Genomic DNA, 16,076 nt, shown 5'->3' with positions numbered 1-16,076 from the left:
TTTCCTCTTTCTTCACTGGTTGACTGTTTGTTTCTTCCCTATGTTCCGATTTATAGATTTGATCCCTGGTTTTCCTTCCCTCACCACTAGTTCATATGTGTTTTCATTCATTTCAGAAGGACTAGCCTTCATTCCTTTCCCGTCTTGTTTAAGATCTTCTGTTAGGTCTGTAAGCATTTTTATAACCAAAGCTCTGAACTGTGCCTCAGAAAGATTTCCTATCTGCTGATCCGTGAGATCAGATATTTGCTGTCTAGTCAGCTGTCACCGGGATCTCTACCATGATCTGTGCCATCCTGATAGTTTTGTGTTTACCTTTGTTTCCTGGGCAGGGCTGTCACACCTCCTACACTATTGTGGGTGGAACCCTGTGCACTCGTCACAACCCGGCGACCCTTCTCACCATGCTGTAGCATTTTCTGTGGGGGTGGGGGTCCAAGATGGATTCCTGCCATTCACTTTCCGCTGAGACTGGGAGCCTTGTCCTCTGTTCCCACACCCTCTGGGCCTCACAATCCAAGGCAATGGGGGTCTGCCTTCCCTGGCATTGGAATCGCAAGCTGATGGGTCTGGCCCGCAGCCGGGGGTGCCCCCCAGGTGCTTCTTGCCTCCCCTTAAATATGGCTGTCTGCTTACCGCTGTCTCGCTGCTGTCGCCACTGCTGCTGCCGCAAGCAGAGCTTGACCTCTCCACCCTGGCTTCGCCACTCCTACCCGTCCAACGAGTGCCACTTCTTTATAACTTCATACCTTGGACTTCCATTTATTTTCTGAAACTTCTGGTTATTTCTGGTTTTGCAGTAGTTGTATTCCCTCTTAGTTGTGGAAGGAGACAGAGTGTGTCAGTCTAGGCTTCCATCTTGGCCGGAAGTCTCCTGTGTGTAGTCTGCACAGTCTTACAATGTCGGTTATGGATGAATATTTTGAGGTTCTTATTTTATTGTTTCCTTTTACTGAATGTTTACTTTAAATAATTTTTCTGTCTATATTATTCTCTTTTATATTCCTTGAAGACAATGATCTCATCTGTTACCCTTTCTTCTTCCTTTTAGTTCTATTCACAGCACCATTTAGTCTATTCTTCTTATGATGAATTTTCAACACTGTATTAACTAAGACTTTTTATAAACTTATTATCAAATCCACAAATATTTCCCAGCAAAACATTTTTTAATTCCAGTAATCATCAGATTTTCATTCAAAGCTCTGCCATTCCTCTTTGTTATATCATTGAGCATCTTGTGGGTTAGGAATTCTTCCAAACTTACTAGTCAATTTTTTTTTCCCTCATACCTACATGTACTTAACTACACTACATTTATGGTATTAGTGACATGAAAAAATACAAAATAAAAGAAAAATATAATCCCTTTTTATAATTCAAGATATTCATGGAAGGTTGGTTATTAATGATATTTTGTATCAAACTTCCAGCAGTTATTTAGATATATGTCTAACCATAATGTGAAATAGTTTGCTTTTTATTTTAACATTCATTCACTTGAAAATAGGAGCTGATAGTAACATTAGCTGGGGGAAAGGATGAACAGGTTTGGTCTACCTTTCTGTTTGTCCATGGTTTAAAAATATACTCACCTCCTCCAAAAGGTCCCCATATGACTCGGCGGATGGATTTCACCCAGTCTTCCATATCATTCTGGGTGCTTGCCATGAGGAGGTAGCTCTCATGATTTGCTGTCATTCGATCTCGATCGCCTCCTGTAAGAAGATGGTGACACATGAGTGTGTGCTCATCCGAAGATTCCTTATCAGCAGCCTCCTAGGGATTTCCTGAAACACAGACTGTGTCCAATGCAGCCAGCACTAGGTTTCACCCAATGAATTGGAAATATTTACCATGGTTTCAGCATGGAAAAAAAATTCTGCTTAAAAAGGAAAGGCTCTTATGTTTCCAGGAGAAGCTGGAGAACAAATGTTATTTTCCAAACAAAGCCTGCTTTTTCATCCTAGCAACAACCCATAGGCCTGCATTAATTCATAATCCTGTCTATTTACACTGCAGTGCTGAATAGGGAGGAATAGAAAAAGCAAAATGAAACATGGAAAAGTGGTCCACAGAGACTGGGTTTTTGTCTGAAGCAAGTGCTGCTTAGCACATGCACAGTGAGGCCACCCGGACATCATGAGTGAGTTGGGAGTTCTAGGAAAGGGAAAAAGCCACATGAAAAATTTTGACCCAGAGGTTCTCCCCTATCACTCTGTCCTAGAAGAGAAGCTTCTCCCCCAGATCACACCTTAAGGAGGGCAAACAAAGAGCAGAGAAGACATAAGCCCTGGCCAGTCACAAGGCCAAATCAACCCTCCACCCCTACCTTTGCCTCCTTCTCTCAGTGTGCCTCACAATGAAAAGTGAGCTTTACAAACCCTAGTCATGTCTCCATGAAAAAGGTTAATGGTTTCTTTTACTTTCCACTCCCCTCCCCACAATCAAACCCCTGATAATCTCTGATGTCAATTTTGAAGCACTAGACTTCTGATGCATGTGATTTAGTTTATTTGAAATTGTTACTAGCACATTAAGTTTACCTGGTGACAAAATTTTCTCATTTAGAAAACAGGAATAACCATCTATGACCTTGAAAGTGATCTTGAGGCATAGTTTCCCTTCTCTCTCACTTTATGTTTAAAAGAGTACTTCTAAAGATGAGTTATCAGTGACTGAATTGCTTCACTGTTTCTGAAAGTGATTAGTGTTATTATAAGAGGGAATAATTAAAGAAATGGAACATTAAGTACTTAACTGAATTCTGATAATATTTTAGTGTTATACACACTGCTATGGTGCTCAAATAATCTATCAACAAACATTTAATTTTCACCAAGTTTTGTGAAATGTTTACCCTTGGGTCAAACTAATTCATATCCAAGTGTTTGTTTTGTTAAGACTGCTGTTTGTTTTAAAGTACACCTAAATATCTTTACGAGGAGTTTGCAGACTCCAATTTCTGACACTGCCTTTTTTAAAAGCTCTGGTCTATTTCCCACATAGCTCTGAAAGCTATAGGCATTTGAGTTTGTGACCTTCGACTTCTATACAAATGCCCTAAATTGAGAAATACAGCTATACTATCACTGATATAAATTCATAGAATAAGGGAAAGGTCAGAGAAGTAAAATAACCTTAAACCAACCATAAAAACAACTATATTGGTGTTTGATGTTTTAATACCACTGGATGGGAAACGGGGAGGGGCCAAGGGATCACATCAAATAGGTTTCCTAATGTCTACAAACCTCTGGAATAAACAAGAGTGGCCATCTCCTATTTTAAAGAGCATCTCACTGTTCTGGAAGCAATGACACTCTTATATCTTATATCTCTAAGTCTATGGTAGGTCAATCACTACTTTAAGCAACCTGTATCTGAAAAAGCAACACGTTAAGCGCCAAGCCTGTTTTGTCTTCCTTTCGGTTTAGCCTGCGGTATCTGATTTCACCAACATGCTGGCGGACGGAGATCTGTGTAAGGTTGCAATAAGACTGCATGTATATCTTAAGATATATTTCTTGTATGTATTGATTGCGGTCTGTACTCTGTATTCTTTTAGAAATGCTTTCTCTTCAGTCAGTTGTCGGTGGTTTGTGTTCCAGTGCTGTTAAATTTTTTTTTCTTTATCTGTAACAGCGACAATGTCAGTAGCAGAAGTATGTGAAAGCAATTCAAGTGAAATTAGTTTTCCTAAAAAACATCGTAGAGTCATTCTTTTTTCGTCATCAGAGGATGAGGATGAGGATTTTGAAGAATGGCATGATCCGAGAGGTAATCAACCAAGGATTATGCCTTTCAGCTATCCATCTGGCTTTAGGATTGAAGACTTGAATGTAAAGTAATGTGCAACAGTAGAGAATTCTTATGAACTGTTTGTGCCCAATGAATTGTTTGAGGATATTTCCAAACAAACGAACTTATATGTGTTGCAAAAACAAGGGGTTGAAAACTCGCAGCATTTGTGTAGGTGGACTGTGACAAACAAAAATGAAATGAAAAGATTTTTTAGGTTGATTCTATAGATGGGACTAGTTATACTACCATCTTTACATTTATATTGGTTCCATGATCTTGCATATATGCAAACTTTCCCCCCAAAAATAATGTCAAGAAATAGATTTGAAATATTATTACGAATGCTACATTTTTCAGACAATAGGAAGACAGATGTTTCCAATCATTTAGGCAAAATACAACTAATAGGTAACATGGAAATAAATTTCAAAAAATATTATGATCCATCTGAAGCTATATGTATCGATGAACCTTTGATACTATTTTGTGGCTACATAATATTTAGGCAATATTTTAAACAAAAATGCCACAAATATGGTATTAAATTATTTAAGGTGTCCTGCAGATCTGGGTACTCGTATGCTTTCCATGTATATGCAGGGAAAAGTTTAGAAGAAGAAAATACAACACCAACTAATGTAATGTCTCTTTTAGAGATGTATTCAATAAGGGAAACATGTTGTACACAGACAACTGGTACACGAGTTTAGATTTAGCCTATAAATTACTCGATAATAATACTCATTTAGTAGGAACATTACATTCAAATCGACGGGGAAATCCTCATGAAGTAACGTCAAAGAAATTAAAACGGGGAGAAGTTATGCAAAAGAGAACAAAAAAGGAATAACCATTTTAAAATGGGAAGATAAGCAGGACATCTTATTTCTTCCAACAAAACATACATCAGAGATGGTGAATGTTGAAAATATATCAGGTCACTACTTGAAACCAAAAATTGTAGTGGATTATAATGCAGGAAAAGCAGCAGTTGATATATCTGATCAAATGAGTGCCTATAATAATCTGTTACGAAAATCCATGAAATTTTATAAAAAGCTAGCCTTTGAGCTCTTACTAAATACTGCTGCCCTCAATGCTCATATTTTATTTAAAAATATTAGCAAGAAGAATATGAGCATCACAGAATTTCGGGAGAAATTAACTGTCCATCTAACAAATTATCAGGATGAAGACGTTCCAAGTAGCAGTGCTGTAAATATATCTGAAATATCTCATCACAAACTGCAACAAAAAACCGGAAGAGTGTCTAAAGTTTGAAGATGCTGCAGAAAATGCTACGAAGATAATGCAGCATGATTTGGACGAGATATTGCCAGAAAGTTGACAAAATAAGTTATAACATTCTGTGAAACCTGCACAGGACAACCATTTTTGTATATACTTTGTTTTAATAATATTCATTAAAAATTTTTTTTGGTAACAATATTTAGGTACATTCTTTTATGATCTCAAAATTATTTAAAATTTATTAATAGGAGAATATAATTTTTAAAATTGTATATTTTCAGTCAACAGTGACTGATGCAGACTGAATGAAAAGTATACTGTCAGTCACCGGTGACTGACACGGTCCGAACGGAAAGTATAGTGTCAGTCACCGGTGACTGACATGGCGCTTAACGTGTTAAGCAACCTATACGTATCTGAAAAAGCATAGGTTTAAGAATCAGAGAAAACACTACTGAAATTGCAATTCTATTTTATATTAGCTATTTCCCTTCTGGGAAATTACATAACTTCTGGAAACTCACTGTCCTTAATCATGGTTTAGAAATAATCCCTATATAACAAACCTTTGTAAAAATTAAATGCAATATAGTAAAAACACTAGCACTGTGTTAAGCTAAAAGAGAAATTCTGTAAATATTAATTTATTCTTCTTTAACTGCCTCTCACCCCCCAAAATGCAAAAAGGACATATTACATTTAACTTGACCTGAGAGATACTATGTTTAGTAAATGCTTAGAAACAATTTGTCAACAGTACACATATGAATGTATTTTTTAAGGCTCTCTGTCTTTGATACATAACAACACACATAAAATTTTGTACTGTATATGTATGTAAATATGCCATAAATTAGAATGCATATGCATGGTTATTTGACATCCAAGCATCACAAAAAATCTGAATGACAAGAAAAGATGCTTCATTGGCATGCCACTGTACTACAAATTTAATCTGTATTCTGATCCACTTATATTACAGCACTGAGCCAAAAAAAAAATTACCATTTGAAGTAAGAATATTTTAATTATTGTTTGCTTGAAAGATGGTTAGCGATTCGCACAGCAATATCCTGCTGTGTTAGGCAGAAGCAGCCTTGGTAATGAGAGACAGTGACAGCCACGACAGTGTGTCTCTGCTTGAAAGCATAGAAAAAGGAAAATGACAAGCACAAGTGGCCATTAGTCCCTCACTTCTCATGTGCTTCTCATTCTCTGCTGGTGGTGCTATGTGTCTGACCCTGAATCACATTTAGACTGCCAATCACAGATATGAAATCCCATCTGTGAATTTCACCCATGGATATAGACCTTCATTCCTGAGTGTATTAGCAAGAGAGGTGGGAAAGATCTAGAAAAACTTTTTTTATGAGTCTCAGTGAGAATGTAGACTCATTGCCAAAAATGTGATTAAAACAACTGGAGACATTTGTATAGATATGAACTAGAAATTTCTGATTTCCAGTTCATAACCTTTCAGTTCTAAAGGCCTGATACTAGTATTCTGCCTTGCAATTGAAGAGGATTAAAAACAACTTATTACATATATCATTTAATAAATGAATAAACTCAATATTGACTTTCAACCATGTGAATCAAATTTTACTCTGTTAATCCTTTATGGAGATTAATGATCCATTTAACCATTGTGAATCTAAAATTCTTTCCAAAGGCAAAATTTTAAAAAGCAGCTTTGAGATTTAATTATCACTGGAGGGAGAGTGTCATTATCATCTTCAATCCATATATATGTATGTATATGTGTGTTTATGTGTATATTATATTAGAGCCAGTATACATTCTCCATTCTTAAATTCTGCTTCAACATAAATACCTATGCAGTTTCGTTTTTATTTTTAATACTGCTTTATATGAAAGTGGATTTGTATACATCTTAGAAGACACAATGTATTAGTAAATTTTATACACCTTTTAGATATTAACTCAGATTGGTAGCAGTGTCTTGGTGGATAGCGTTAATACTTCAAGTATTTGATTTAAAGTTCACTGAACGGGTCACATCATTGAATTTTACTTGTTTATATGTAATTGAAAACATATGTATATTTCATTGGGATCTTTTGTATATTTGAATTTGATTACATTTTTCATTCCCAGAACTACAATATATTTTCTGAAATAAAATAAATATTTATCTTAACTTTTGCCAAAATTAAAAGAAGACTAAGAAAAGCTTAATAAATTTAGTAGACTAATAACAAACAGTCTGAAATTGAAAGGCAGGTTAAAGAAAATTAATTAAAGTAAATTTACAGTTAATTAAAAATACAAATATCCTTTAATTATATGAATAATTATAAAATAATAATTTAAAAGTAATTTTTGATACACAACTTTGCAAAGAATTTTCTTCAGTGTTAAAAGAAGTATTGGAAATGATGTCTAAACATACGCATTCTCATTGCTTATTGGAGTATGAGTAATATTCCTTATGATGCAGCCACTAAAATAAGATTATAAAAAAATATTTATTAACATGAGTTTTTATTACACAGAAGGAAATATACAAATTTTATATATGATATTACCTCTCTCAATTTTCATATAAGTAGATGGTCAGAGAAATAAGATACTAGACTGAAATACACAATAATCTTAACAATGATTATCTGTGAATGTTAGGATTGGGAAAATTTTTGCTTTTCTTTTGTTATTTGCAGCATTTTTCAGATATTTTATAATTTTTTTGTTACATAATACGTGTATTATTTCAGATGTTCTGTCATGTATTATTTTATTGTCATAAAAAGTTATTAAAAAGAACAAATGATAGGAATTGTATGGTCATAAAAGCACTAATCAATAAAAAGTCAACATGAGCTGAAAGATAATTATCATTAACCTCACTGCTTAAGATTGTTTACTTTGAATACTCATGAATTTACCTATAATCTTTTCCTTCTTTCCCTTATACTGACCCCAAGCATGACTCCAAAGGAAGATTGGGACAGGAGACCAGCGTTGCTTGAAGTGCAAACTACATCATGTAACTAGGGCCTCCTCAGCGAAAAGGAGACTGCTGCTATTATCTTTCATAAAATATATATCTACAAAATAGTTTACTGAATTTGTTGTGTGGCAATTTCCAAAAATTGTCACCAAAATTTATTTTTATTACTTTATGAAAAAAATCATTGTAAATTGTCAAAATTATAAACTAAAAAGTCAGTTACTTTGAATTAATGTATTTATATGTGTCATCTTGAGTAAACAAATCTCTAAAGACATACAATGAAATATTGGTTTGTATTTGAATGTTAAAGCAAGATGTTCAAGTGAAACCAGTAATAGACATTTGGGTTCATTTTCAAAAAGAGTTCATAGACAGACCTGAGGACATCCCTAACACTGTTAATAATTTCAAGGGTGAACTTTTTCCTCATTCCCAGTTACAAATCAGGTTAAAACTAAACCTATTATACTATCAGTTTTATTACAGAAAAATCTTTTCATGTTCTAGGCAGAGTTACTAATTTTCACTCATATAACTGTGGGTCTTTTTTTAAAGCATTACTTTCCACAAAACTTAGTTTAGGTATTTATTGGTAGTAGAACTCTAATGATAAGTTGCAAGATATAAAGTAAATTCTGAAGCTTATCAGTAGAAAGTTACTGAAATGGAAACACATTTCTTTCCTTTTATGGAAACTGATACTTGGAAAACAGTCAGAGTAGTGTGAGGTACAAGTTAACAAATTATAGGATTCTGTCGATACTATCACTTCTTAGTAAACAATATCAAAAACTAATAAAACAGCATATAACTTATAAAATAACGGCAGAAAACAATTTGGTCTCACATTCAGTATCATGTACTTTTTTCATATTGTTTTGGGTATTATAGAGACATTGTTATCTGAAATTTAAGAGTTTTGGTATGTTTCGCCAACCAAATTTTTTTCTAAGTATTTCTTCCTCAAAGGTGAATTTAAAAATATCAGAAGGGCAGAATTTCAATGCATTATAGTACATTCTCCAGTCAGGGCACATCAGAGAAGGAAAACTCTGATTCCAAAAAACCTCCGCTGCCTTGCGGCATACCTCTTCAGGGGAAAGGCTAAGGGAGTAAACCCCGACAGAAAATCCGGAGCCGGAGTCCCTAAGGCGGTTTGACGTTGTAGTCAACACCGGCAACTCCTGCGGCGCACCTGAAGCCAAGCTGTATTGACTCCGTCTTTCCCTTGGATCCTTCAGCTGCGAAGAGAGGGTGGGTCTGCTGCATGGGCAACAGCAGACCCTCCATATCACCCTGCCCAGGCTCTGTAGCTTCGGCTTCACTGGAGAGGACACTCCAGCGTCACCGCAAGATGTTGATTCAACACGGGAGGAGACAGATACCGTGTCACTCCCGAGTCGGACTGCACAGCCATTCTCGGCGGTGCAGATAGACTCTTAAGAAGCTACACCATCGTCTCTTGAGACCGACGGCTGCCGACGACGATAGTACATTCAATGCAGACAATTTGCATTATTCTAAAATTAGATTTTGAATATTTTAAAACCCCTAAACCAGAATATGAGAATTAAGGTCCCAGTGGCATTAATCAATTAAGGTCCCAGTGGCAATTCTATTTGTAGTTTGCAGTCAGTACCACAAAATAAACAGATTACTGAGTGTTATTTTGCATTACAATAACATTACTGCTACATTTTAATTTCATGAATACTTTATAATATTGTTTCACATATTTCTTAGACCCCTTACTAGTTCATAATCTCTTTGTAAGAAGAAATCATACTATAATATATAGCTAACTATGTTTAAAGATGAAATTAGGTATATATATGTTACATTTATAAATATATAAATACACACTGATAAACCAGTAATAGATTGATGGGTACTTACCAATTAGGTAGATTTCTAATAATTACATTTAGAAATGATTTGTTTGTTGGGAATCTGTCTAGAGAGAAAGCATTGACCTAAAAATTCTATACTGTATGAGTTATTTCTGATTGCCTTTCCTTGAACTTTACAATAAAAAATGTCCAAGTGTGAATAGTAAAGCAAAAGTGGTTCCTGGATCAAACTACAAAAACAAATGCATGCTTAGAAAGAAATACTGAAAAATTATTGAGTTAGGACAGTGAAACCAAACTCCTCAAGTTCAAATTAGTCATTGACTAGCTGTGAGATTGCTGACTTGTCTCATAGCCTTATTGTGAAGTAATTGAATGAAAACTACCATAAAATACTTGGGATAGTGCTTGGAATATAGGATGCTCTGCTGAGATTGTTATTGCCATGCATAATAATTTTAATCCTAAAATTTTCCTCTTTTTTTGGAGGGTAAGGACATAATTTATTTCATAGTTCATAAGCTTGTTTCATATCTTCTAAATACTTACACAGAGTGGCATATGGGCCTTGATTTGTACTCTTGGCTGTGAATGTCAGAAATGGGTTTGGCCAGCTCCCCAGAGATTCCTTTCTTTCTTTCTCCAGAGGTAACTACTATCTTGACTTCTATGACGATAATTTCTTTGTTTTTCTTTATAGCTTTAATATATTTTGTAGTGCCTGTTTCTGAATTTTATAGAAATATAATTATTTTATGTGTAGTTTTGCTGCTTTTTTTGCTCAAGATGCTATTTGAAGGATCCTCCATGTTTTTTGTAGCCAGAGTCATTCAAATTTTTCCTTACCTATTTATCATTTGAATTCTTTAAAATGCAGGAAGATAGCTTACCTTTGGACAAATATTCTGAATATATTTGTAAAGAAAAATCCTTTTATAGAAAAGTAATTATTGATTTGTTTTTAAAGTAAATATTGATTTTCTTTTTGGTCATACTTTTAAAAGCACAATTGTGATACACTTACTTATAAATGATTAATAAAATCTTTAAAACCTCAATAGGCATAGTTTATATTTCCATTAATTCTTCACATTTCTTGGACTTATTCTTTCCAAAAACAACAACAACAACAAACCCGTCTATTTGTACTGCACACAATAATTATAAAAATGATCTAATTAATTACATTTTAGATACTTGTTTTCTATTAGTGCACTGAACAGTCAATAGGATCTCAATTTAAGTCCAACAATATATTTTGACTTTCACTTATGTCAGAGCCTAAAAATCTAGTCATTTCCTTCTCGGCATCTTATTAAATTGATTAAAATTTCTAAGAAATAAAAGAAAAACATTTCCTTGGCAGAGCAAAAGTATCTAGAATTTGTCCTCTTTCAGTTTAGCTTGATTTAGTTTGGGAGATGAATGAGTTCAAAATTGTATCTGGTTGCTATTAAAGTCAGTCAAGCAGAATAACTGACATGTGTATTCAGGTAAGTTTAGTCCAACCATGATGACACAAACCAGAGTCACAAGGGAATGCAATAATCTACAACTTGTCACAAATGAAATACCACTCACAGTCAAAGAAACAAAGCAGAGAATTTGCTGACTTGACAAATGAAAATTTAAGAGCATTTTTTTCTATAGGGTGGTCACTTACCAACAACAATGACTTAAATATTGAGAAATATTAGAACATTTGGGGAAATTTTTTAGTTATATTGAAATTTATACTTGCCATGAATGTGGTAGTAAACCCTCTGTGCAGTGTTTCTCAAAGTATGATGAAACTCTAGTAGATATGTCTAGGAGGATAGAAAGTATCTGAGAACTTGTTAAAAATGCAAATTCTTGGGCTCGAGCCCAAACCAACTGAATCAGAAACTGGTGGTGAGCAATCCTACTACACGGTTCTGATGCAAGCATAAAATTTGAGAACCACCCTTGTAAGAGAATTTGCTATCATAGGCAGAGGCTATAAATTTTAGAATTCATATATTTTAGCTACACTCAGCCTATTAGCTTATATCAATGTTTTATTCTTTGAGTGACAGACATTCAGCCAGAATGTACTAAGCTTTAAACTATGGATCATATAACTTACCTAATTGCTTATTTGCATTGTAAATGATTAACACTCTGCAACTAGGATTTGCAAGAACATGTAATTCAAGTTGGGATTACTGAGTCTAGCAAATGTGCAGGCTTCATGCATTAAATATATCATACTTTATCAAAGCAAACACTAGAGCATTTCTTTTCACATTTAAGTACAGATTCATTATACCTCTATCCCTGATGCCCAGAATTTGATGAGTGAAATAGAACATTGAATTTGGGGAGACATGCCACTTTTGAAGATCAAGATTAGAATGTTGAAACCCATTTTAAAAATTCCTTTGTATCCTACTCCTGTTATTGTTTTTAAATAGTACAAATTTGCAAGATTAGTAATAGTATCATTTAACAATTGCATGGTGATTTACAGTTTACCAATTACTTTTATATTCCTTTATTCATTTGTTTTTTTGTAATAACCCTGGGAAGGCAGATCATTCACTAATTTGTCAAGCACCGACTTACTGAGCACCTCTATTGCTTCCATCATTAGTCCAGATTCTCAGGATATAGCAGTGAACAAAACAAAGTCTGGAGGTCAGAGGTGAGGCCTGTACTGCAGATAGAGATTTGGGAGTCAACAATGTGATGATATTTCAAAGCATGAACCCAGATGAGGTCCCTAGGAAATACTGTAGCTAGAATAAAGAAAATGACATTCAAGTGAACTCCAACATTTCTATATTGAGAACAAGAAGTGGAATTGGCAAAACAAACTGAGAAGCAGCTGCCAGAAAGATAGGAAGAGAAACAAGAAAGTAAAGTGGTTGGATGAGTCAAATGCTGTTGAAAGGTTAAATATAATGAAGAGTGAGTGAGCAGACTACTGGATTAGGGAAACAGAGATTATTGAATTATAAAACATGAAGATTATTGGTGACCTGGAAAGACTGACCAGAGCAGCAAATAAAATGTCATTGGAATGTGTTCATCAATTAAGGAAGAGAGAAAACAGAAACAACCAATATCAACAATTCTTCTAGCCATTTTAATGTATAGAGAAGCAAAGAAATGGTGGCAGTAATTTGTGAGTTGTGGAGTGGTGGAGACAAAGGTATTTAAGGTGAGAAATTTTACAGAATGTTATATGCTTATGGAATTATTCCCTGGAGAGGGAAAAATTGATGATGTAGCACAAAATGTGGTTTAAAGACTTACTCATATTTCTTTAATAAAGCTGTCCTCAAAATCTCTCACTCTCTTAGGAAACTTTATTAAAATCTGACAATTAATATACCTGATTTCTCCCAAAAGTTTGTTACTTTAAAAATACATAAAACATCTAGAAGAGAATCATTGTAAGGAAAAGAACTAGTATTGAGTGGCTGTTTCTTCACAGGTCTGCCTGGGGCAAAATAAGAAATGAATAGTGTTAAATACATAAATCATTTTTCAAAGGTAAATTTTTATATCTTAATTTGAACAGTTTTTAGTATTTGTGCAATTGGAGAATTTTGGTAACTTAATTTAATTGGGACAATATTTTTATACAAAATCTATTAGTTTTAATTGCCACAATGTTAATTATCTAATTTTACATAGTGGCAGTTTTTTAGAATGTTTTGTTATATACAAAATAATTTATAAGTTAAAATTTAATAAAACAGCATGATAAAAAGATCAAAAGTAAATTATTCTGCTCAATAAATGATAACTAGGTAATGCTTCTAATATATAAAATTTAAAAAATCCTTTGATTTCAGTTTGAATTTTGTCTCTTAAACAATGAATATCAACTTTGCCATTAGAACACATAACTGTCTGTAGTACTTCATATCTCACAGTTTATGTCTGGATTTCCAGGATTTGTGACTTGGGGCCTGAAATATGAACTCAGCTCTTTAGTTAAAGGCACACACATCACAGAGCACACAGTTGTATAATGTGTCAAAAACCCAACACTTTCAAGAACATTGGTGTTTCAGGACAATTTTCAATGCCACTAATAAGGATACTTGTGAATTCTGTAACTTGCTTGATATAAACATATTACTCACAAACTCCATTATTTTCTCAAGTGTAAGCTATTTCCTCCATGAGTGGTGAATAATCTATGTTCACTGCTAATTCCTTAACCAATCTCCTCTAACATAGGTATATAAATGGTATTTAAAATGAGAAGTATTATAGGATGTCGCACGCTTATGGGAATTATTCACTGAAGAGGGAAGACATGATTGTCTCATTATAATTGCAAATAATTCCAAGACCCTATGGAAGGAGTCAGGGCCAGAAGGTCACATGTTGTTCCCAAATTAACTATAGACATAGAAATTCCTATAAAGAATACTACGCCATATCTGTTTCTTAATTTAAGCCCTTGTATATGAATTTAGAAAGATTAACACTGTCAGGAGGAGTAAGTACACTTTCTCTTTTAAATTCTCAAATTGATAATATGAACACATTTTAGGATGATTTCTTTTAAAATAAATACATATAACTGTATTGAGGTTGATTACAGACCATTTGATCTATTCCTAAAACCATGAACCCTTGTCTTAAGACTTCTTATTCAGTCTTACATGTATCTTAAACATTTAAAACTGTTGAATTCCCTTTCAAATTCTCTTGAATTCAAAATTTTCACTACTTCTGATGAGTTAATCCATCAATTTTCAATATCATCAATTTAACAGCCATGTAGTTAGGGCTAAGTCAGACAGAAAGAGTTACTATTAGAGGAAGATGTTGAATCATTTCAATGCAAACCACTTGGTAAAAAGATGGTTTAAAATCAAGTAGGGTATGTGTGTGTGGAACGCAAATAGTAGAAATAAATTTTTGAATTTATATAATAAAAACATATATAAAATCTAAATGTTTAGCCATGATAAGTGGGTGAGTTTCTCATTATATTACTTAGAAGGTTTTGGTAGACATCTATGTTTTTCTTGGAAGGTGACAGAAGTACTCAGGAAAATTAAAAAAGATTCAAAGATTTCAATTAGTGTATAAACAGTGTTTGAATATTTAGACCAATTTTATTTGTAAAATTCCTAAGTTTACTGAACTTTAATCAGAAACAAAAGCTATTTTTAATCATAGAAAATTTGTTAGTTTTATACATAAAATAACAAAAACTGGAACTGTTTGAAGGCTCAGAAAACTCTAGGGTTCTATATCTTTAATTAATAGAATAATAATTTAAATACAAGAAGTATTACATAATACTTTCCTAACAAATAGCTCTTCTTAAATATATTTTTTAATTTAATAGATACAAATTAATTTGAATGCTCAGATATATATCAAATTCCTCTTACTGAAACACTAAACTTCTTTCTTTGTATTCCAAATTAGAGCCAATCTGGATAATTATGTCAGAATTATTATAGAGGGATTTTGAGGGGCTTCTTAAAAAGTTAATTTCATAATTTGAAAATCTGAAATTATCCCTAAAACTATGACTCCCCAAAACCATTTGCATGTGTTTGAAAAACATAAATATTTAGTTTTATGTTTAAAAATTACTTTTAACAAATGAGGACCATCTTAACCAACATGAAGCTGAAAAAACTTAAAATATTTAAAAAATTACTTCGTACCTCTTAAAACAGTAATTTTTCAAATGATGTGCACCCCAGGAGGCATATTGGTGTGCCAGAAAAAAAGTTTTTAAATGTGCAATACCTGACCTTTTTTCCCTTAGATTGTCAAATAAAAAGTAACAACAGCCAACACAACAATAGTTGTCTGGTGTAAATGAGTCAAAATCTTAGCTATTTTTTGGTCAGATTGGCAAAAAACATATACTTTTGCTGGGCATCAAAATTTTAGCAAGTAGTTTATGTGTGCCACGAGATAGAAAAAGTTGAAAAATCGTTGTCTTAAAATAATTTGTAACTATTTCCAAAGCCTTAAAAACGGTTAATGTCATTACAAAGAGAAGTATAACATCCACTCAGGGCATCAACAAGATATTCAAAGTTCTTATAATTATTTAATCATCAGCAAATATGCTTAAAATAAAATTTAAAAAGTCACTTAGCTTTTACATGAACTTTGAATAGCTGAATCCAAATGAGAACTTCCTAAAATCAAAGAGAAATAAGGCAAGGAAGAGCTCCTAGAAA

The 16,076-nt window shown here is 33.5% G+C and overlaps 1 protein-coding gene across 4 annotated transcripts in view; it reads right to left on the bottom strand.

The window, feature by feature from the left end:
* ARHGAP24 (Rho GTPase activating protein 24) overlaps positions 1-16,076 on the bottom strand; it is a 638,162-nt gene that overhangs the window by 78,728 nt on the left and 543,358 nt on the right. For all 4 annotated transcript variants that reach the window (XM_090266255.1, XM_090266256.1, XM_090266259.1 and 1 more), the window contains one exon: positions 1,596-1,718. In XM_090266255.1, coding sequence (XP_090122381.1) covers positions 1,596-1,718 — 123 coding nt within the window. The remainder of the gene's footprint in view (positions 1-1,595; positions 1,719-16,076) is intronic.

The sequence above is a fragment of the Furipterus horrens genome, unplaced genomic scaffold (genome assembly GCF_987537825.1).
Source record: "Furipterus horrens unplaced genomic scaffold, mFurHor1.1.pri manual_scaffold_2, whole genome shotgun sequence".
NCBI classification, from domain to species: domain Eukaryota; kingdom Metazoa; phylum Chordata; class Mammalia; order Chiroptera; family Furipteridae; genus Furipterus; species Furipterus horrens.
The sequence above is the reverse complement of the archived record's forward strand: the minus strand, read 5'-3'. Positions and strand labels throughout refer to the sequence as shown.